This window comes from Malaclemys terrapin, chromosome 4, assembly GCF_027887155.1.
Source record: "Malaclemys terrapin pileata isolate rMalTer1 chromosome 4, rMalTer1.hap1, whole genome shotgun sequence".
Lineage (NCBI taxonomy): Eukaryota > Metazoa > Chordata > Testudines > Emydidae > Malaclemys > Malaclemys terrapin.
Window position 1 is genome coordinate 145680065 of NC_071508.1, and position 23371 is coordinate 145703435.

At 47.6% G+C, this 23371-nt stretch overlaps 1 protein-coding gene across 5 annotated transcripts in view; it reads left to right on the top strand.

The window, feature by feature from the left end:
- TXNDC16 (thioredoxin domain containing 16) overlaps nt 1-23371 on the top strand; it is an 82961-nt gene that overhangs the window by 454 nt on the left and 59136 nt on the right. Inside the window, exons 2-10 of one of the 5 annotated variants that reach the window (XM_054025643.1) lie at nt 1121-1364; nt 13620-13668; nt 17384-17481; nt 18730-18933; nt 19643-19725; nt 20764-20834; nt 22463-22537; nt 22792-22913; nt 23201-23291. In XM_054025643.1, the coding sequence (XP_053881618.1) occupies nt 18765-18933; nt 19643-19725; nt 20764-20834; nt 22463-22537; nt 22792-22913; nt 23201-23291 (611 nt within the window). In that variant the 5' untranslated portion in view covers nt 1121-1364; nt 13620-13668; nt 17384-17481; nt 18730-18764. Of the gene's footprint in view, nt 1-1120; nt 1365-13619; nt 13669-17383; nt 17482-18729; nt 18934-19642; nt 19726-20763; nt 20835-21396; nt 21474-22462; nt 22538-22791; nt 22914-23200; nt 23292-23371 lie in introns of those variants that run through there. The other 4 variants (XM_054025642.1, XM_054025644.1, XM_054025645.1 and 1 more) reach the window with 4 other exon arrangements.

Here is a 23371-nt window from a genome sequence, read left to right on the forward strand (position 1 = left end):
CTTTTCTCATTGGCTGCCGCCGGGCCCGCCCGCGCCGTTTCCTTCTGCCCTTCCCGGTGGCTGCTGGGCCTGTCAGTCAGAGCCGGGCCGCCCACCGCGGTCACTCCGGGCTCGGCTTTGTTCTTGGGTTGCCGCCGCCGCCCGACTCGCTTTCCTACCTCCCTCTGGCCGCCTGTGTTGTTCTCCCGGCTCAGCGAGCGCCCGCCGTTCGCTCCGCCCTCCCGAGCCGCAGCCCCGCGCTGCCTGGGACTGGGATCAGCTGCGCAGAGAGGCCTGTGCGGGCGGGCGAGTGTGTGTGTGTGGGGGGGGACAGGAGCGGCGCAGATCTGCGAGGAGGCAGCGGAGAGATCCCCATGGCGATAGCGGACCTCACAAATCCCCATTATTATAGGGCTAGCTGGTGACATCGCTATAGGGGTGGCTCCGTGATCCTCATTGCTATAGGGGAGCTCAGAGATTCCCCACTGCTATAGGGGTGGCTCAGAGATCCCCACTGCTATAGGGGAGCACAGAGAGCCTCATCGCTATAGGGGAGCTCAGAGATTCCCCACTGCTATAGGGGAGCACAGAGATCCCCACTGCTATAGGGGAGCACAGAGAGCCTCATCGCTATAGGGGAGCTCAGAGATTCCCCACTGCTATAGGGGAGCACAGAGATCCCCACTGCTATAGGGGAGCACAGAGAGCCTCATCGCTATAGGGGAGCTCAGAGATCCCCACTGCTATAGGGGAGCACAGAGAGCCTCATCGCTATAGGGGAGCTCAGAGATCCCCACTGCGATAGGGGTGGCTCAGAGATCCCCACTGCTATAGGGGAGCTCAGAGATCCCCACTGCTATAGGGGAGCACAGAGAGCCTCATCGCTATAGGGGAGCTCAGAGATCCCCACTGCGATAGGGGTGGCTCAGAGATCCCCACTGCGATAGGGGTGGCTCAGAAATCCCCACTGCTATAGGGGAGCTCAGAGATCCCCACTGCTATAGGGGAGCTCAGAGATCCCCACTGCTATAGGGGAGCTCAGAGAGCCTCATCGCTATAGGGGAGCTCAGAGATCCCCATTGCTATAGGTAATACCTAGATCTCCAGCACGGAAAGGTTTAGCTTGGCCTGGGTCTTTCAGCGCTAACTGTGGAGCAACACCCGTGTCCTCCTGCTATCAAGGGTGAGCCCTGTTACCTGCCCGCCGGAGGCATCCAGTGCCACCACTCTTCATAAGAAAGGCCTAGGAACACACAGGAGAGGAGGTAACGCGGGGCTGATGTGATCCCATCCCACCAGTGCCAGAGGAGGGACGGATGGAGAACTTCACGCCACTGTCCTCGGGGCCAAAAATGGTGTCCGAAACACACGGTAGCGCCTGCCAGGTGAGTGAGGCCCCAAAGCCATCCTGGGGTGTGCTCCATTTGATCTATTCACAGTGCAGGGCTTTCCACAGACTCCAGCGGGAGGGTCCCTAAGGCCAGGCCGGATGAGCAGACAGAGGGGGCAGGAGGCAATGTGTAGACAAGCCAACTTCAGTCCCTGACTAGGAGTAGAAATTGTTTCTGTTCAAAAACATGCATCAGTGAACAGGGGCTTTGCACTTGACTGTAACCAGATGAGACAACATTGGCTCCTGCAGTCTTTGCAACCCAAACCATGCTGCAGAGTGCTGACTTGAGAAGTGAGAACCTGAAAGTGAAAGTGAAACCCAAGTGAAAGTGTCCTGAGGGCTATTTCCTTTGTCCCAGCTGCCTGGGAGATGCAGACAGCACTGGCGGGGGAGGGGGAGAAGTAAATTAGATTTTAAACAATTCTAGTCATTTAAAGTGGGGTTGGTAACAGAGGAGAGGGTATAGGATACCCCCTAGAGATTCCCCTACACTAGGGTTACCATACGTCTGGATTTTCCCGGACATGTCCGGCTTTTTGGTCCTCAAATCCCCGCCTGGGAGGAAATTCCAAAAAGCTGGACATATCCGGGAAAATAGGGAGGGGTCGTGGGGCTTGGGTCCGGGCTGGAGCTGCTGGGGCTGGCGGTGCTCGGCCGCCGGTTGGCGCTGCTCAGCCAGGGCCGGGGCCGGGCCAGAGTTGCTCGGCCGGAATCGGGGCCCGAGCCAACCCGGAGCCTCTCGGCCGGGGCCGGTGCCCCGGAGCCCGAGCCCAAGCCGAGCTGGAGTCGCCGGGGCTGGGGCCGGGGCTGGGGCGGGCTGGAGCCACTCGGCGGGCCAGAACCGGGGACTTTGGGGAAGGGGCGGAGTTGGGGCGGGGCCGGGGCGGAGTTGGGGCAGGGAAGGGGTGGAGTTAGGCCGGGGCCCCGTGGATTGTCCTCCTTTTATTTTATTAAAATATGGTAACCCTACCCTACACAAAGGGACAAGTTCAGCTGGCTTAAGGGCTTATGTGCCCCCTGGAAATGATCAAAGCAGCTGGAGCGCTTGTATAACTTCTAATTCCCTGTGCGTGTAGTTTTTCTTTTCCATTGATTTAAAACCAGTAAGAGGTTAAACAAGAGACACAGAGATTCCTGGAAAGAGTCGATGTAGAGCCCTAGTGTAAATGTCTAACAGTAATAATAATAATATTGTGTAACCCTTACAGAGTGTTGGATGGGCCTGATTCTCCAATGCCTTAGGTGTAAAGCACATCCATGCAAAGTGCCAGCCTTCTGATTGGATAGCATTTCACACCCATTCCTGATTAAGCTGCATGTTCAAAGGGCTGTAGACACGTAATCTCACAACACTCCCATGAAGGTCACAAATGAGTATTCTCGTTTTACAGATGGGGAAACTGAGGCAGAGAACTGAAGGGACATGCAAAAGGCCATGCTGGGGGTCAGTGGCAGAGCCAAGATTAAAACTTGGAGCTTCTTCCCTCTCACTCCATGCACTTTCCTCTAAACCCTGCGGTCTTGGGACACAACCAGTTAACTGGGTGATGCAAACAATACAGTGACATTGATATATTTGTATTTATATTCAACAAAGAAAAACAATTCGGCATCAGCTCTTGTTGAGTAACTGCATAAATCTCCCTAAGGCGGCTGATGTCTTTCCTCCGTTAACTCCTTCCTGTTGATGAGTCCCTCCTCCATCCTAGGAGGATGGGCAGCTCTTTGGGGCTCGGTTGTCTGATCTGAACCGGGAGGTGCCTAGCTCAGTGTTGGGAGCTCAGTCAGAGTGAGTGTGTGTATCCTGCCTACCATTCTGTTAGCAGACAATTTACCGTGGCAGTGTTGTCTTATTACTCCCACTCCTTGAATGGGCAGCATGCAAGTTCTATTGCTGGCCAAAGCATCCATGATTTATTGCTTCAGATATAGTTTAGGTGAAGATAATATTACCTTCAGCTCCGTTTTGAGCACTGAGTGCAGAGGGATTGCTTACCATGAGCAGGGGCTGAATATCTATAAAGGCTGTAGAATAATTACAGATGCCACAATGAAACTACACCGCCAATCCACTTACCAGAGTGCTTGCAGTCCCTGTTTCAAAGCAGATGAAACATTAATAAACACTATGTACAAATAGTCTTCTTTAGCCAGAGCATTTTAAGAAATATACACTGCAACCAAAAACCAGCCAGTGAAGAGTGCGGAAGGCAGTATGTTCTAATGGGTAGAGCATTGGGCTAGACGTCAGAGACCTGGGTTCTAATCCTGACCGTGGGGAAATCATTTCACCTCTGTGTGTTCCTCTTCCCACCCTTTGTTTTGTAAGCTGTGTGGGGGCAGGGGCTGTTTTACTATGTACAGCGCCTTGTTCAGTGGGGCCCTCGTCTTAGTTCTATGGGGGTTCTACTGCAATACAAATAATAAAGTAACAAATCAGCAGGTTGCAGACAGCATATGCAGGCCAAGATTTTCCAGTGTGACTAGTGGTCACCGTTTTTGGGTGTCCAGCTGAAGACACCTATGGGGCCTGATTTTCAGGGGTGTGTGCGTGTGTGTGTGTGTGTGTGTGTGTCTTAAGCTGGGCATGGGGGGGGGGGGGAAATCAACCCGTCCCAAACCACTAATCGCTTTTGGAAATCTTGATCACAATCAATCACAGCCCAAGCTGGAGCTGGGACTGGAACCCGCTTTGTAAACATGGGTCGTTCCAGTCTGAACGAAAGGAAAATTGTAAATTGCATTTCGAGTGGAGACACAACTCATTGGCTCTTGCCAGCTCTTGTTTATATTTGGAATAAATACTATGGGCCAGATTCCACCCTTAGCTATACACGCACAAGCCCCACTGAAATCAACAATGTATGAGTGTTGGTATCAGAACATAAGAATGGCTACACTGGGTCAGACCAAAGGTCCATCTAGCCCAGTATCCTGTCTTCCGACAGTGGCCAATGCCAGGTGCCCCAGAGGGAATGAACAGAACAGGGAATCAAGTGATCCATCCCCTTTCGCTCATTCCCAGCTTCTGGCAAACAGAGGCTAGGGACACCATCCCTGCCCATCCTGGCTAATAGCCATTGATGGACCTATCCTCCATGAATTTATCTAGTTCTTTTTTGAACCCTGTTATAGTCTTGGCCTTCACAACATACTCTGGCAAGGAGTTCCACAGGTTGACTGTGCATTGTGTGAAAAAATACTTCCTTTTATTTGTTTTAAACCTGTTGCCTATTAATTTCATTTGGTGACCCCTAATTCTTGTATTATGAGAAGGACTAAATAACATTTCCTTGTTTACTTTCTCCACACCAGTCTTGTTTTTATAGACCTCCATCATACCCCCCTTAGTTAGCTCTTTTCCAAGCTGAAAAGTCCCAGTCTTATTAATCTCTCCTCATTCGGCAGCTGTTCTATACCCCTAATCATTTTTGTTGCCCTTTTCTGAATCTTTTCCAATTCCCACCTATCTTTTTTGAGATGGGGCAACCACATCTGCACATAACCCCAAGGTCAAAACACAATATATAGTTGTGATAAATGAAGGGGGGGGGGTATAGCTCCCTTTTATGGACACCCAGCCAGCAGCTATAAAATCCCTCTTAGTAGCTGTTCTCTAATTGCTCTACCTGTAAAGGGTTAAAAAGTCTCACTTCGATGTATAGGTAGAAGGAAGTGAGTGGGCACCTGGCCAAAAGAGCCAGTGGGGAGGCTAGAACTTTTTAAAATTGAAACAAAGATGCCCCTTTTGTCTGTCTGTCTGTTGTTCTCCCAGAGAGAGGTGGACTGGGCAACAGCTATGCTGTAAGAAGTTTGAGGCCAGGTATGAAAAATCCTCGGTATCATACCTAGAAACTACTCATTTGAAACCCCAGCTATGTAAGTAGATCAGGAAATGTCTAGGAAGATGCGATTAGGTTTATCCTTTTTTATTTCTTTATGGCTTGTAGACCCCTCTGTGCTAACCCCAGATGCTTTTGTTTTGCTTGTAACCTTTAAGCTGGACCTCAAGAAAGCTATTCTTGGTGCTTAATCCTTGTAGTTGCTCTTTTAAAATCTAGCAATAGTCTGAGTTCCCAGATGTATTTTCTTTTTTTTTAATTAATACAATTTACCTTTTTAAAGAACAGAATTGGATTTTTGTGTCTTAAGAGGTTTGTGCACCTGTTGTTTAATTAGCTGGTGGCAACAGCGGATTTCCTTTTTTTTTTTTTCTTCTCAGCTCTTCCCCGGGGTGGGGTGGGGTGAAAGAGCTTGAGGGTACCCCACAGGAAGGAATTCCCAACTGTGCCTTCTTGGACTCTCAAAGGGGTTCTGCACTTCGGTGGTGGCAGCATCTACCAATCCAAGGTCAGAGAAAAGATGTAACCTTGGGAGTTTAATACCAGCCTGGAATGGCCAGTATTAATTTTTAGAATCCTTGCGGGCCCCCACCTTCTCGAAGTGCCAGAGTGGGGAATCAGCCTTGACAATAGTATCTGGACCTGTTCTGCAGGACAAGTGACAGAAAGGAACAGATTCATACCCATAAATATGCCCTCCAAATATATAATTACCTCTTGTGACTCAAGTGAATAATCAATATTCTGGGTCTTGTGGGTTATTTCTGTTAGGAGAAATTGATGGAGTCAGGTATGTCCACGATGCAATCCTGTTTATTTACAAGAATGTACCAAGGACTGTTTCTCTGAACACACCAGGAATCAAACAGCTGGAGACAATTTCTTTGCTTACAGTTCCAAGCCTCTTTCCAGCCAGTACTCTGCCCACAAAGCTCTCTCTCGCTCTTTGCTTTTTCCTAGGTTCACACTACAAAGTGCTTATCTATCTGTCTCTGAGGCTTCCTTGCTGCTGTCTGTGTGCGTCTGTGGTGTTTCTGCTCCTTCTCTCACACACAGATCTCCCTCCAAGAATACCTTGACCCCTGTATTTGCATTCAAACCCCTCCACCCACATAGCTCAGATTCCTGGCCAGCTTTGTGCATGGCCTGTCTTTTGAGTGGCGGCTTCTATTGCTTCAGCTATCTATTGTAGAAAGAAGCTTGATTGTTTTCATACTTATCCTCAATGAAGAGGCAGCTCTTCTACCTACTAGCTTCAAATGAGGTTTCACTCAGCCCCCAGCAAAACAATATACATTTTACACACACACACACACACACACACACACACACTTACTTACTTACCTACTTACTTAACGGAACATGATTAAGGTTGCAAAGTCAAGCACTCAAAAGTTAGGAAATGCCAGAACAAAGCTTACCCGTGAAATCTTAATTTGGCCTGCTTGTGCATATGCATTATGATACAGTCTTTAGTTACAGGATCACATATGGTTTTCTCCACAGGACCTCTGCCTCATTCAGTGCACAGGATGGATGGTGCTCAGTTAATCAGTAGCTGTTCAGTACTTTGTTTTCTCCTTGCTGTTCAATGAGTGGCCCCCAGTCTCTTTTACTGTCCACTATTCAGTCCCTGCTTTGAAGGCAGAATTATTAATTTCCTCATGGGTTTTTCTAGGATGCTCATTACTCTAGTATCCGAGTGTTTCACAAACATTAATTAATCTATCTTCACAAAACCCCTGTGAGGTACGGGGGTATTAAACCCATTTTACAACTGGGGAACAGAGAAATCAAGGTCAAAAGTGTTCGCTAATTTTGGGTGCTCAGTTTGAGATTCCTAGGCCCTGATTTTTTCAGAGTACTTAGCATTGCAGAGCTAATGTTCAAAGTAGAGCTCTCAAGCAATTAAAAAATTAATCACGATTAATCGTGTGATTAATCGCACTGTTAAACAATAATAGAATACCATTTATTTAAATATTTTTGGATGTTTTCTATATTTTCAAATATATTGATTTCAATTACAACACAGAATACAAAGTGTGCCGTGCTCACTCTATATTTATTTTTGATTATAAGTATTTGCACTGTAAAAAAAAAAAAGAAATAGTATTTTTCAATTCACGTGATAAAGAGATTGCACTACAGAACTTGTATCATGAAAGTTGAACTTAAATGTAGGATTATGTACAAAAAAACTGCATTCAAAAATAAAACAGTGTAAAATTTTAGAGTCTGCAAGTCCACTCAGTCCTACTTCTTGTTCAGCCATTCACTAAGGCAAACAAGTTTGTTTATATTTGCAGGAGATAATGCTGCCTGCTTCTTGTTTACAATGTCACCTGAAAGTGAGAACAGGCATTCGCATGGCACTGTTGTAGCTCGCATCGCAAGATATTTACATGCCAGATGCGCTAAAGATTCATATGTCCCTTCATGGAGTCTGGTGGCACCTTAAAGACTAACAGATTTATTTGGGCATTGTGCCCAAATAAATCTGTTAGTCTTTAAGGTGCCACCAGATTCCTTGTTGTTTTTGTAGATACAGACTAACATGGCTACCCCCTGATACATGTCCCTTCATGCTTCAACCACCATTCCAGAGGACATGCGTCCATGCTGATGATGGGTTCTTTTCAATAACAATCCAAAGCAGTACGGACCAACGTATGTTCATTTTCATTATCTGAGTCAGATGCCACCAGCAGAAGGTTGATTTTCTTTTTTGGTGGTTTGGGTTTAGGGTGACCAGACAGCAAATGTGAAAAATCGAGACGGGGGTGGAGGGGTAATAGGAGCCTATATAAGAAAAAGACCCCAAAATCAGGACTGTCCCTATAAAATCGGGACATCTGGTCACCCTATTCGGGTTCTGTAGTTTCCACATCGGAGTGTTGCTCTTTTAAGACTTCTGAAAGCATGTGTCACACCTCAACCCTCTCAGATTTTGGAAGGCACTTCAGATTCTTAAACCTTGGGTCGATGCTGTAGCTATCTTTAGAAATCTCACATTGGTACCTTCTTTGCATATTGTCAAATCTGTAGTGAAAGTGTTCTTAAAATGAACATGTGCTGGGTCGTCATCCGAGACTGCTATAACATAAAATATATGGCAGAATGCGGGTAAAACAGAATAGGAGACATACAATTCTCCCCCAAGGGGTTCAGTCACAAATGTAATTAACACACTATTTTTTTAATGAGCGTTATCTCCGTGGAAGCATGTCCTCTGGAAAGGTGGCCGAAGCATGAAGGGGCATACGAATATTTAGATATCTGGCATGTAAATATCTTGCAATGCCGGCTACAAAAGTGCCAAGCAAATGCCTGTTCTTACTTTCTGGTAACATTGTAAATAAGAAGAGGCAGAGCCGGCTTCAGGAAGTGCGGGGCCTGATTCGAACAGTTTCGACGGGGCCCCGGCAGGGATGACTAAAAAAAAAAACCACGTAAAAAAACACATGAGGCTTGTACTCACCGGGCCGCGCTCCTAGTCTTTGGCGGCGGGTCCTTCACTCGCTCCAGGTCTTCGGCGGCACTGAAGGACTTACCGCCAAAGTGCCGCCAAAGACCCGGAGCGAGTGAAGGACCCGCCGCCAAAGACCCGGAGCGCCGCCGGGTGAGTAAAAATTAAAAAGGCGCCTCTAGCCAGGGAAGGGATTCTCTGCCACTTGCCCCCCACTCTGGGCGGCCCTGCCACTGGGTGCGGGGCCCTCTTAGGCGCGGGGCCCGATTCGGGGGAATTGGTGGAATTGGCCTAAAGCCGGCCCTGAGAAGAGGGCAACAGTATCTCCTGCAAATGTGAACAAACTTGTTTGTCTGAGCAATTGGCTGAACAAGAAGTAGGACCGAGTGGATTTGTAGGCTCTAAAGTTTTATATCGTTTTTTTTTTTAGTGTAGTTATGTAACAAAAAAAAAATCTACATTTGTAAGTTGCACTTTCATGACAAAGGGATTGTACTACAGTACTTGTATGAGGTGAATTGAAAAATACTATTTCTTTTGTTTATCATTTTTACAGTGCAAATATTTGTAATAAAAAAGTATATACACTTTGTATCCTGTGTTGTAATTGAAATCAATATATATGAAAATGTAGAAAAACATCCAAAATATTTATTAAATTTCAGTTGTATTCTACTGTTTAACAGTGCGATTAAAACTGCAGTTAATCACGATTAATTTTTTTGAGTTTGTTAATCGCGTGAGTTAATTGCGATTAATCAACAGCCCTAGTTCAAAGCACATCTTCCAGTGATTTCAGTTGTAGCTGTGAGTGCTCAGCACGTCTGCATATCAGACCACAGGGCCTCAAGTCAAGCACTCAGAAAATGAGGATCAAACAATGAGGTAGGGTCCTTCAGACAACAGCCTCCTTCACTGAAGAGCCTGATTCATCCCCAGAGCAGGTCCAGCCTGTGCACTGAGTGAGGCGAGGGTCCTGTGGAAACAAGTAGTATGTGGTCATGTCATTAAAGATAGTGTCATAATGCACAGGGGGAATTAAGGTTGCCCTGGCAACCTAAATTCTGGCATATTCTAACTTTTGAGTGCACGACTCTGCAACCTTACTAATGTGTTTAACAAGTTTTTTGTGTGTCATATCTCAGGTTTGTCTAAAAAACAAACTAAAAATCCCAGAAATTCCATCATGTGGCATCACATTGAAATGTGCATGGTCGGAACCTTTAGATCTACTGTACAGATCCATGCCACTTGAGCTAAAGTAGTTAGTGACAGCAGTAGTAGGTTGTCATCCTCTGTGAGGACCAGCACTCGCTGGGGATGGAACACTTTGCCAGTGAGGTTCGCAGATATTTGCTGACAGCAGAGGAATGGTGAGACTCGGGAATCTTCCATTCCAGGCTATGGAAAGGTGTGTTCTTTAGTGGGCATGGACTTTTCTGCCCATTCCCCACAAGCTTGGCCCCTTCTGCCTGATCCCAGTCCTAGAGTCACTCTTCTGGACTCCCCATCCCAATCTCAGTCTCCCCTTGCCCTCCACTCTTACTTCTGCACTCCTTGCCCAACCAGCCCCAGTTCCACCCTTCCCCCACTCACTTTCTCACTCTGCCCCCCCACGACATTCCTCATCCCAAAGGCTCCCCCAGTCTCCCTTCTTGGGCTCCTCATCCAATCTCAGTGCTTCCCCCGCTTCTAGCTCCTTGTCCTAATCGCCTCCTTCCCCTCACCTCCTTCTCTGGTCCTATTGGTTCCCAGACCCACTCTCCATGCTCAGCTAGGTCTAATCTCCTCCCCAGCTTCTTGTTTGATCTCAGTCTCCCCACACCCACTGGCTCCCAGTTCCCCCTCCTTGGCTCCCAGTCCCAGTCTCTCCCTTGCTCCCATTCCTGGTCTTCTTACCCCTCCATTCCCAGTCCTCCTGCCCTCTTGTCCCCACTCTGTTTGCCTAACCAGTCCCAGTTCCACCCCCCTGATTTGTCTCTGTCCCCATTCTAGTGCCCAGTTGTCCTCCTGTGACGGTATGCTACTCACCACTGCAGCGCTGCCTACTGGCTGTCCTGGGGATTAGCTCTGCTAGCCAGCGGGCCTTCTTCTGGTGATGTCTCACTGCTGCCGCCACTTCTGCTCCTGGACCCGTGTCGTTCCAAGGACCACAACGTCCTCTTCAGGACACAGCCCGTCAGCTGTCCAGCTGTCCCCTAGTGGCAACTGCAGCCCAATGTCTGGCCACTTCCTCAGTGGCACCCCATTACTCCAGACCCTGGCCCAGGGACCCTGTAGATGGCCATCACTTGCTGCGTCCCCTCCGACTCCTCAGTAGATTTCCCTGGGCCACTTCCCCATGGCCCCAGCACCCTCTTTGCCCTTGCCTCAGGGCCTCAGCCTGCAGATCCCTCCAGCCCACCAGGAGCTGCCTTTAGCTCCCTGGGTCTCTGCCTGCAGCACGGGTCGGTCCAGGGTGCTTGTTGCCCTCTGCCTGCAAGGCAGCCCAACCACCTCCCTCCTCAAGCTCCAGGGAATGATTGAAGCTGCTCTCTGCTCTGCAGCCTTTCTTATATGGACCAGCCTGGCCCTAATAGGCTGCTCCTCACAGCCCCTCTCCAATTGGCTGCCTCCTGCACAACCTCCCTAGGTCTCTATTAACCCCTTATGGGCCAGTGTGGGGCAGATGCCCCATCACACACCCCTGTCTCCCAGTTCCAGCCTTTCTCTCTGGACTCATCCAGTCTCAGTGCCCCCCTCAGCTCTTTGTCCCAATCTCTTTGCCCTGCCAGTCCCAATTCTCCTCCCACATCCCAGCTCCTCCTCAGACCTGTCTCCCTTCTCCCTCTCCCTCCTTCCCACTGGTTCCTAATCCCAGTCTCCCCCCAGCTCCTCATCTTATCTCAGTCTCCCTGTTCACCTACCGGCTCCCAGCCATCACCCTCCATTTCCCTCCCTGGTTCCCAGTCCTAGTCTTCTGTTTCCAGCTTATCTCTGTCTCCCATTTGGCTCCCAGTCGCGTCCTTACCCAGGCCCAGTCTCCCAACTCAACTCCCAGTATCAGGTTCTCCCTCCCTCCCCCTGCCGCCTTTGGAGCGCCACAGGTGGAAGCGCTGGAGAAGTTGGGGGGGCCACCGACACCTGGCCCCTGGCCCCGCCCATGCTCTGCCCCCATTCTGCCCTGAGGCCCCGCTCCTGCTCTGCTTCTCCCCCCGGGTCTCTGCCCACGTTGCACCTCGTCTGGCCCCCACTCTACCTCTTCCCCGGAGTCCCCCCCTGCCTGCCGCTCGCTCCTCTCCACCTCAGGGGAGGGGACGGAGAGGCATGAGTGGTGGGCGAGAGGGCCTGGGGAAGGGGGGGAGAGGAGCAAGCAGCGAGCAAGGGTGTCTCGGGGGAGGGGACTGAGAGACACGAGTGGTAGGCGAGAGGAGCTGGGGGGGGGAGAGGCATGAGTGGCGGGCAAGGGGGCCTGGGGGAGGGGGGGAGAGGAGCAAGCAGCGGCCAAGGGGGTCTCGGGGGAGGGGGTGGAGAGGCACAAGCGGCCATTTGGGAATAGTGTTGACTCAGCAATCCATGCAGCCAAACTGGTGCTGACCCCTCAGGCTGGACAAAGGCAAACTATAGAGACAAGGTGGGCGAAGTAATATTTTTTATTGGACCAACTTTTGTTCTAGAACACTGGATTTATGGCTTGTTCCAGTCATCTGTAACCCACTGACCCCTCTTGTCCTATGACTGCGGAGGTGTTAACGGGCCACTCTACCCTGAATGGTCCCTTACAATATGTGCTAACTACTAACCCTAAACCATCTGTTCCACCCTGCATTTTGCTGGGAGGCTGGGAATTCCTTTCCCAGACCTGACAAAGAGCTCTGTGGCTAGAAAGCTTGTGTCTCTCTCATCAGCTGAAGTTGGTCCAATAAAAGATCTTACCTCACCCACCTTGTCTCTGTAATATCCTGCCACCAACGGGGCTACAACTACACTGCATAAAGGCAAACAGTGTAAATTAATGACAGGTTTCAGAGTAGCAGCCCTGTTAGTCTGTATCCGCAAAAAGAACAGGAGTACTTGTGGCACCTTAGAGACTAACCCATTTATTTGAGCATAAGCTTTCGTGGGCTACAGCCCACTTCATCAGATGCATGTAGTGGAAAATACAGTAGGAAGATATATATATACATAGAGAACATGAAACAATGGGTGTTACCATACACACTATATACCTACTGTATTTTCCACTACATGCATCCGATGAAGTGGGCTGTAGTCCACGAAAGCTTATGCACAGATAAATTTGTTAGTCTCTAAGGTGCCACAAGTACTCCTGTTCTTTTTGTGTTAATTAAGGAATCAGCACTGGTGCCACTACCTTGATTGCCGGGCACTAATGGCTGAGTTAGTGGACAAGACTTAGGCCTGGTCCCCACTGACCCCCCACTTCGGACTAAGGTACGCAAATTCACCGCGGGTCCAGACGCGGCAGGGAGGCTCCCCCGTCGATGCTGCGTACTCCTCTCGCCGAGCTGGAGTACTGGCGTCGACGGCGAGCACTTCTGGGATCGATCCCAGAACATCGATTGCCTGCCGCCGGACCCTCCGGTAAGTGTAGACGTACCCTTAGAATCTAGTTAGCTCTTGCTTTGGCCGTGTGGGTTGATTCTCCAGTGCCTTGCACCCTGGTTGATGATTAATACTACTGCTGAGTGGATGTGAAATGCTACCAGATTACACAGGAACATGATATAATTGTTTGTTCCTAGCACAATGGCATTCTGGTCCATGATTGGGGCTCCCGGGAGCTGTGGGAATTAAATAATAATAATACATAAATAATAATAATAATAATACACACATCTTGCACAGGTGAAAATGATGACGCAAGGTGCAAGACCGTGGAGAATAAGGCGTGGTGTCTATTTCCCTATTCACTCACACTCCTGTTTACTTCTAGGCCTCCTTTCAGAATACTTCATTACAAAGCAGCAGGAATTGACCCACAGGTAAAGCTGAACTTAGATTCTCCCTGTAAATCTGACTTTTTAAAACACTCCCCTCCAACCCTCAGCTTTCTCAAAAATAAACTGAGTTCCCCCCCAAAATTCCACCTGCCACATCTCCACACCCAGTGGGGGTTGGACTAGATGACCTCCTGAGGTCCCTTCCAACCCTGATATTCAATGATTCTATGATTCATCCCTGGGATGGGAATTTTTGGGAAGTTTGGTGAAATTCAGAGAGAGATTTGAAAGTTACGGTGTCTCAAAAGTGTCTCTGTCATTGGAAAATGCCCTAATTCTTTCTTTTTTGGGGTGGGGAGGGACTCATCCTGTCTCTAGAAGGGTTGGTGTCAAGCCTCCATGTTTATTTTATTGGCTTTGCTGGGGGAGAGGTGCCTTTGAGTTGATTTTGGAGGAGGAGGGGGGAAGGAAGGGGGTATTTGGGGAATTCCCAAGTTATAAAGAGCTGGTTTGATGTGCACAGAGAGCACTATTTACAGTAGAAATAATGTAAACATTTATAATTTAAACTGACCTTCTGCTGACTCCAGCCTTTGCTGCAGTTGCTGCTGGAGTGAGCCAGTGATGGGGGGCATGGAGAGGGGGAAGGTAAGCAGGGGCGGATCCACGGGGCAGGAGTCCAGAAGGAGGGCATGGAAGGAGTGGGAGGTGATTGGAAGGGCGGTGGACTGGGGGCGAGGGGCACATCGAGCATTAGCATGGAGTTGCACTGTCTGATCTTGGATCTGCAGAAGGGGAATGTGGAGGGGGACCCAGGACACTGGTGGGCCATGGAGGGCGATGCAGGAGACCCTGTGGGCATAGGGTTGCCAGGTGCCCAGTTTTTGACGGGAAAGTCTAGTTGAAAAGGGGACCTGAAAGTGTCCAGTCAGATGTTCTGACCGGACCCCAAAAGCCCGGTTAGCTGGGTCACTAACCCACCCCAGCCCCTGCTCAGCCGGGGCTGCCTTCTCCCTGCAAGTTGGCTCCTTGTCAGACTGCAGCAGCTCCCGTCCCGGCCCCGGAGCAGAGGAGCCCAGTTGAGGGGGTGGGTGGGAGAGGGAGGTGGAGACGATCCAGGGAGCGAAGGGGATGGGGGGGGGGAAGGTGTGAGTGTTGGGGGTGGGGCCTTGGGGGAAGAGACTGAGCGGGGGTGGGGTCTCAGTGTCCAGTTACCAACAAACTGAAAGGGGGCAGGGTGTGTGAAATGTGGGAAAAGGAGAGTGGGCCTGGGGGACATGCAAGGGGATGAAGGGGCCTGGGGAGGCATAGAGAGCATGTATGTGGGAGCGATGTGGGTGGGATCTAGCAGTTGGCTGGAGGAGGGATAGAGAGGAGGGAAGAATAATGGGGGAGATGGAGGGATTCTTGGAAGAAGGCCGAGGGCCTTAAGGAGATGCCAGCTACTGGGGAGCATGAGGAGAGGCAGAGAACGGGTGACAGGGAGATCTTGCCAAGCCACAGGCAGGCCTGGAAAGGCTGGTCATTGCTGAGGGTGCGTAGGGACCCAGGGTGGGGTGTGCAGGACCACAGTCGACGTGGCCAAGCAGTGCGTGGGACGATGGGACTGGACATAACAGGGAGAGAGGATGGGGTCTTGTAAACATCTTAAAAACTTCAAACACTTAAAATCTTCTAGGTATAAAACTTTAAGCATGTAATGTCTCCCCTGGGTGGCTCCCGTAGTGCCCCGGCTGGTGGAGCCCCTGATCTGTCACACGCTGCTTCCTCCACACCACGGAGAGAAGGACGCTGCTCTCTTTTCCCCACGACCAAACAATGATGCCGCCTTGCAAATGCTCTTCCTGATCAACAAGCTGTCCCTGATGCAGGGGAACAAACAAGACAGCAGAGCAAAGTCAATTCCAGTTACTTTACCAACAGGGCGGAGATCAGCAGAGCCTCTCAAATGAGAATGAAATTTCCTCTGCTCTGTCTAAGGGGTTTCCAGAGCCGCTGTCTCTGTACTTTATTAGGGCCTGATTCAAAGCCCTAAAGTGTTTTTCAGGCAGTATTAAAAACAATGTCTGTTTTCAGGAGACAAGTTTAAGTAGTTGGTGGAGAGTGCATTCTTTTTTACTCCGGTGGGAATTCTGCGCCACTGCGCAATGCAGAATTTGCGCAGAAATTAATGTTGTGCATGCAGAATTTCCTACCCCCCAGACAGAAATGGGTTGCAGAGCTGCTGACTGCCACTAGGAGCCGCTGGACCCAGCAGAGTCCCGCTCACAAATAGAAGACACTGCCGGGGAGAGAGGGAGGGAGCTGGAGGGTTCGCAGCAGCAGCAGTTCCCCGCAGGCCCTGAAGGAAGGAAGGGATGTGCAGGAAACTCCCTACAAGCCCGGGACCCAGCATCCGTCCGTTTCTCCCTCTGGATCCCTGGGCTCTGGGAGGAGTGGGCAGAGAAACAGGAACTGGGTTGTCATAGGGCTTTTTTTAACCCTCTACTCCTGGGGGAATTTTTTGGTCTGTACTGTTACAGACATACTTGCTGACAGGTATTTTGAAATAAATTACCGAAATCATTGAAACTGGCATGATTATATAGTGTTATTTTGACAAATAAAATATGCAGAATTTTAAAATATGGTGCACAGAATTTTAAATTTTTTGGTGCAGAATTTCCCCAGGAGTACTTTTTACGCCCCTGGATGTTAAGCATCACTCAACAAGGAGCGGACAGACACAATGGCATGTGGTGATAGTGTTGCTTACTATTCATCTTGGCAGAATTAGATTTTTATCATTTTGATGGATAATATCGACATATTTTTAAGCATTTTTTTTCTCTTTGTATCCATTTACATTTTCGCAGCTGTATGAAATGCTGGGGAGGGGTCAGACAATTATTTAGACATTGAGATTCAAAGAGTTAAGGCTTTATAAACCGTTGACATAAATTGTCAATATCACGTATCAAACTACACAAAGGAAATATCCTTCATTTAACAAATCATACCTGTTTTTACTGTTCATTTGCTAGTCTCTTTGTAACAAGCTAATTCGAAAGTCTAAATCACTGAACTTTGACTCTAAATTCTCAAACAGCATTTTCCTTATTTCTCCTGCCTGTACATTTAGATTATTATAGAAGGAAATATATTTTCATTGGTTAGTATGTATACAGTGCAATCAGTGTTTACTGACGTTTACCAATAAATATCTAATCCTTCCAAGCCTTCTTACTATAAAGTGGAATTTGTGTGTACTTGTATTTTAAAGTGTCCTGTTTTCCATGCAGAGAGCAGGAAAGGCAGAGTACTTGAACACAGAGGGAGAACCTGAAGATTAGGTCTCTGTGTCTTTGCTAACTATCAGGGGATAGCCGTGTTAGTCTGTATCCACAAAAACTATGTCTATCCACAATTAACTATGTCTGCTGTTGGAGGGTGGCCGGATTTTGTGTTTGTTTTTGAGCACTACTGCTATAACAGCCTCAGTTAGTTAGGGTTGCCAGCCTTCCAGATTGTTCTGGAGTCTCCAGGATTCAAAGATTAATCTTTAATTAAAGATTATGTCATGCGATGAAACCTCCAGGAATGCGTCCAACCAAAATTGGCAACCCTAATAGCTGGGAGCACAAGATGTCACAATATGCAGTTTCATGGTCTGCCTTAAACAGGAGGTGTTGAGTAAAGAAATCATCAGCAGCTATAGTGCAAAACAAAGGGGCTTCTATGCAGCTTGAATCCCAGCTTTGTCTCCCTTGTTTGCCAGGAACCACACCTTGTTAGGAACGCTATACAGCAAACAGTGACATCTAGTGGCTGAGTCATCTATTGCAAACCAACATTACACAGAAGAATCAAATACAGGTGACATTTTCTAATCCTGCAATACTCTTGCAAAGGCACCTTGTTTATTTGTGTTGGTTCTGGATAGAAGAACAGCACTCGTTTGCTTTGGGAGGTTTGATGAACTGGATTCATGATTTTTGCTGTGTCAAGGTCACCCGAAGGTTACTTTACCAACAGGGCGGAGATCATCAGAGCCTCTCAAGGGGTCTGTGGAAGGCTCCCCAACAGAGCCAAGTTGCAGTGTTGCTAGTGTGTGGGGGTTGGGCAGCCCTGGAGAGAGCACCCATTGAGATTCAGGGGGCTCTGTGCCAGCTCCTCACCAGGCAGCGTGGCGGGGAGGAGAGGGAGAGCCAACACAGATCCTGCTTCAGAGTAGCAGCCGTGTTAGTCTGTATCCGCAAAAAGAACAGGAGTACTTGTGGCACCTTAGAGACTAACAAATTTATTAGAGCATAAGCTTTCGTGGACTACAGCCCACTTCTTCGGATGCAGATCCTGCTGCAGCTCTGGCCCCTGTGCCGGTCCAGGGATGGCAGTTGCACGCAGGGCTGCCCTACATCCTGCGCAAAAAAGTTGGAGGCTAGATCCAACTCCCAAAGTTTCATAGAGGTCCCCACTCCAGCTTTGCCGCAAGGAGAAGGGGGTGTGAATTTCACCTGTGCATGGATGAGGGGGAAATGCAATAAACATCTCATGTGTCTGCTCTTATCTTAACCCAATTTGTGCACAGTAAAAAGGCTTGGTTGGCCTTTGCGTTACCCTGATTTCACTCTAGTGGCACTGGCGTAAAACTGGAGCAAAGAAGTGGCTAATCAGGCCTTTTGGGAAGCTTTTTGTTCATGCAAGTCATGATCAGTAGAGTGTATGAAGCTACTTTGATCCTAATCAGTTACTTGAGGTGGGGGGGTGGGGAGAGTTGTGCATTGAAAGATCTGTGTGTAGGTGGGCACTGTTTTCATTTCTGGATACTTGACTTTCTCTAACCATCTCAAAAAACCAAACCAAAACAGAAACAAACAAAAAAATCCCCAGCCCCAAACCACAGCCACAGAGGGTTGCAAATATAATTAATAAGAAACAGGAATGGCCTGCAATTGTAATCAACATTAGCTTTGCTGTTACTGAATTCATCTGCTATTTTTATAGTTAGATAAACTCGCATTTTAATCATTGGTGTTTATTGGCCTTGTCACATTTGTAAATTAGTCACAGATCTGGAAATCTATGTAAACAGCAGACTATTTATTTATTTATTTATTTTTTCAGATGTGGCTTCTGCAGTGACTTTAACTGATGAAATCATGCTCCCCCAAATGAATGGATGGGTTTCTTGCTTCTCTTTCTTCCTGTTATGTACTTATTACATGGCTGCGGCAAGAAATGCAAATACACTGCTAGAGCTGAGCCCCCAGGAGTATTTCAGTAGCTTGCAGCCGGGAAGAGCATCCCTGGTTTATTTTAGTCGAGATGGTATGTATTTTAAATGTATGTGTTTTCATTATCCTGGCTTCGCAGGAGAAATAAGCAACTTGAGGGGAAAGTCTCACGTGCTTGTGAGAGCAAATAACATTGTAGCTGTGGAAAAGGCCCTTTGGTAATGGTGAAAATCAGATGGTCACAGTTCTTGGAAAACTTGAAACCCTAAATAGTTTGAAAGAACATCTCTTAGAGCAGGAATTTGCCAACTCCCCGGCATATTCCTGATGATCATAGAAATGTGAGGAGGCGAGCGCTTTCCTACTGTTGTTCCTGTTGGACGCACCGATCCCGCAGTTTGAGCTGCCTGGGCAGATCTCTGTGTCTTTGTCAGACCCCCGTTGCCTTCATCGGAGCTCTGTGTGCGCGTAAGGAACTCCTTCTGTGGACTAGCTTGCCAAAAGGGGGTTGTATTTCTCTCCAAAAGTGCCTCCTTGGGGAAACAGGAAGTAACATTGCCCCTCTCTGTAAAATGGGAAACTGAGGCAAATAAGGCCAGCTTGTCATACCCGTGTCTGTGTTGATTAGTAGCCCTGCTGAAATCAGTGGGGAGACTTGTGGAGCAAGCTACTACTCAGTGTGAGTCAGGGTAACTCAGTCTGCTCCAGAGAGATTAGGTGACATTAGGTTTTGTTCTAGCTACTCTACCTGATACTCAAGAGGGCCAGAGATCTAGAGAAACCAGCTCTTATTGGTGTTTCAGTTTCTCCAGGTGTCCGTCTGTTTCTGGAACAGCTAGAGAACTCGGTCGGAGCTCTTCAGGATTATGGGATTTCAGTGGTGAAGGTAAATGAACATGTCATTTGTTTTCCTAGCTGAGAAATGTAGACTCCTCAATAACGCGGCTGCTCTCTGGTGGGGCTGTAATTCTGATCACATGGGCACGCGGGACAGTTCTCCGTACAGGTGGTTATGTTGTCACTGTCTGCGGAACAGATGTATTAATGTGTTCACAGCAGTCACCTCTAAACTGCAGCACTAGCAATGCTAAGCAGCTAGTTGAGAAGGTGCTGTTGTCATCTGTCCAACCCTGCTCTCTGGGGGCTCTCTGCTCTCAGAGTTGGCTCTCTGCTGGCAAACCCCTGGCTTGCATGGAACTCCATTAAGCTCCGTTGGGTTCTGTGTGAGTGCAGGGGTCTCCCTGCATGGATCGTGGCAAGGGACTCCCATGATGCATCCCCTCCCATCTTTAGTAGGGGAGGTCATGGTGCATCATGGGCGATGTAGTCCGAGCCCTGCCTACAGAGGACAATGGGAGGCACTATGTCAGCATTTCTAAATAGTAATATTTTCAATATTCAGATTTTGGCTGAAAAAAATCTACATTTACTGTGGGGGAAAAAAACACCATTTTGCAACCAACTGAACCTTTAATCCTTATCCTGAGGCAGGTTCAGTTTTCTAAAAGATGACCTTTTGGCTGAAATTTCACACGCTTGCTTTCAGTCCAAATATTTTGAGGAGAAGTATAAAGAAATTTTCCTCGGCCTTTTCTGTTAAGTGTTATCCTACGCAAATTAGCACTTAGCTATCAAACATAGTTTGGGCTTACTATAGGAGTAACTGGGTGAAACTGAATGAAGGTAGCTAAATTATGTTTGTTTGAGAACCATGACTTGGAATTTCCTGACTTTTGTGCTTGTAAAATCTTAATCATAACACTGGATCCCATTCACAGTATCACTTCATTGCATTTTTGCCTATTACAATAGGTTTAAAAAATTCTCTTTCATACAGTTGGACCATAAAATGCTTCCAACTTTATATATTTGTAGGTATCTGTCTATGCGTCAAGATTTATAACGACTTGTTTTAAATACCCAGGTTAATTGTCTCGAAGATGTATCAAGATATTGTGGGAAAGAAAATGCCTTAATGAAAGCGTACCTGTTCAGGTGAATGGAGTTTTATTACATGCTAGTGACTAAATAAAATACTGTTTTTGAAAGGTTCTCTGTTGCAAGGTTTTAAGGAAACCACGTCAGCAAGCTGACATGTCCAGCACTGGAAGGCTGTAGCAACGAAGGAGACACTTTCCACCATGATCCTTTGAAACTAGTGGAAAGACCTCCATTTTAGATCAGGCCCATTAGTAGCAGACAAGCTGTCTGCCAGTCCTAGAAGCCTCTCAGATTATCCAGGAAGTACAGGGAGGAACCTTTAGCTTTCAATGATGAATCAGTATGGAAAATTCAATTTAAAATTGTGGCTTAGGTGAATAGCTGGAATGGATACCACAAATCGCTCTTATAGAGTCCTAGAAATGTAGGGCTGGAAGGGACCTCAAGAGGTCACCTGGTCCACCCCCCCTCCATCCCCATGCCCAGGTAGGTTTAGGTATCCCTAGATAGATCACTGCCCTGTAATAGTACTGGATGGGAATGGAAGGAATGGGTTAGACCTTACAAGAGGTGCCTGGGTGAATTTAGTGTGATTTTCTTGACTTTGTTAGAGATAAGTTGCTTGGTGTTATTCTGGAGGAAGCAAATATTTATACAAGGCAACTGCGGTCATTTTACACCAAGAACTGGCATGTAAGTGAACACTTTTTTGTTTCTTTTTAACAAACCAGGAGGCTGAAATTACAAGGAACAGAGACGAGAGTCTGCTAGACTGCAGGATTTCATTATGGGGAAAAAAACTGGACTGCATCTCCCATGGTTATATGACTGCATGCACCATGGTTATAGGACTCCCTTGATGCACTGTAGAGGTTCAGCCAGAGGTCAGACCATGATGCATCATGGGAAATGTAGTTCAGCCGGGGAGCCTGGCCCATGGAGGAGAATGGGGGCCGAGGCACCCAAATTACAACTCCCACGAGGCACTGCATGGCTCAGGAGCTATTGACCTGATCAAAAATGAAATATTTCATTTAGATTTTCCTGGTGAAAAACTGAAAATATTTGTCAAAAATATTTTGTGAAAATTGGATTTTCAGTTGAAAAACACTGATGAAAAATTCCCAGTCAGCTCTACCTTATGTGGCCCAACCACCACTAGAGGGGGACAGAGCACCACTCAGAGTAAGCATGGGTTACATTTGCTCACCACTGATCGGTCTCCCTACCTGACAAAGGATCTGATCCAAAGTGCACTGAAGTTAATGCAAAGTGGGCTAATACAGGATTCGTTCTGGATCTCTTGCAGGCTTGTTAGATTGAAGACACCACCAAAAGCACCTAAGTGAGTTAGGTGCCCAACTCCCATAGACGTTCATATCCCTTGCACAAACGCTTTCCTTTTAACTGACCTGTCCAATTTAAGAGGAGTCTCTTGTCTCCTCTCAGATGAGCATTTTGGGCGATGTCTGTCTAAAAGATAAATGCACTAGTTCAACCAAAGGCACTGAGCTCAGTGCAGGAATTCTACGGCCTGTTATGCTGGAGGTCAGACGGCATAATCAGAATGATCCCGTCTGGGCTTAGAATCTGCAAAAAGAATCAGGAACTAGGAAGTACAGCTACATGGATAAATAACCTCTATGTTGATTTATGACTTGGTTGGTTGTTCTCTTTCCTAGAGGTAACGTATTGCTCAGAGAATTCCCCACAGATGCCCTGTTCGACGTGAATGCCATTGTAGCCAATACCCTGTTGTAAGTAGAGCGAACATTCATCTGTGTGAAATCATTTGCTTTGTTTTTTCGCTTGTTGCCTGACGCTTTGCATAAACATGAACTCGGTACATCCTGGGGGACTATTTCGGGGCAAATCGGAGCAGTTGCATCTGCTGCTTCATGAGGCAGGTAGCCAGAGGTGCACCTGCTCTGCTCTGTGCCTGCAGTTGTGGGTGAAAATTTTCTGGTTGCTTTTGAAGAATGCTGTAAATGAGATTTTTATGTCTTCTCAGCGCCCTTCTCTTTAACGAAGTTAAATATATTACAACACTGGTGGAGCTTCAGAATCTAGAGAATTCTCTGAAGGGAAGATCAAATGTTGTCTTTGCCTATGTGCCAGCGATTGGAACGCCAGGTACTAAAATCAACCTTCCATCTTAATATCCCTTCAGGAGCTTTTTCTGTTTTTTGATAAGATAGTGCAGAACTGAGTTTCTGACCCAGATCTCCAAACATCTTTATTTCTGTTTAAAAGAAAGATGCATTTCACCATGCAGAGTATACTGAAATGCGTGCCAATTAGTCAGGCATATATTTTTTTTTTACGCCGATTCCAAAAATCTGGGCTGTAATATTTCGCGTGGGTGAGGGAGTGGGCTAAGAATGTATTAACTGGAACCCTTTTTTTTTTTTTTTTTTTAGAGCACAGAGCAGTAATGGAAGCTGCTTTTGTATATGGTACTGCCCACCAGTTTGTTTTAACCACAGAAGCGGCGCTGGCGAAGGACATTGGGTGGGTATAACGGTCGGAGAAAGGGACTCATCTGAACGGCTTATGCTGTTGGTTTGGTTTGGTCACAGTCCCAGGTGGGA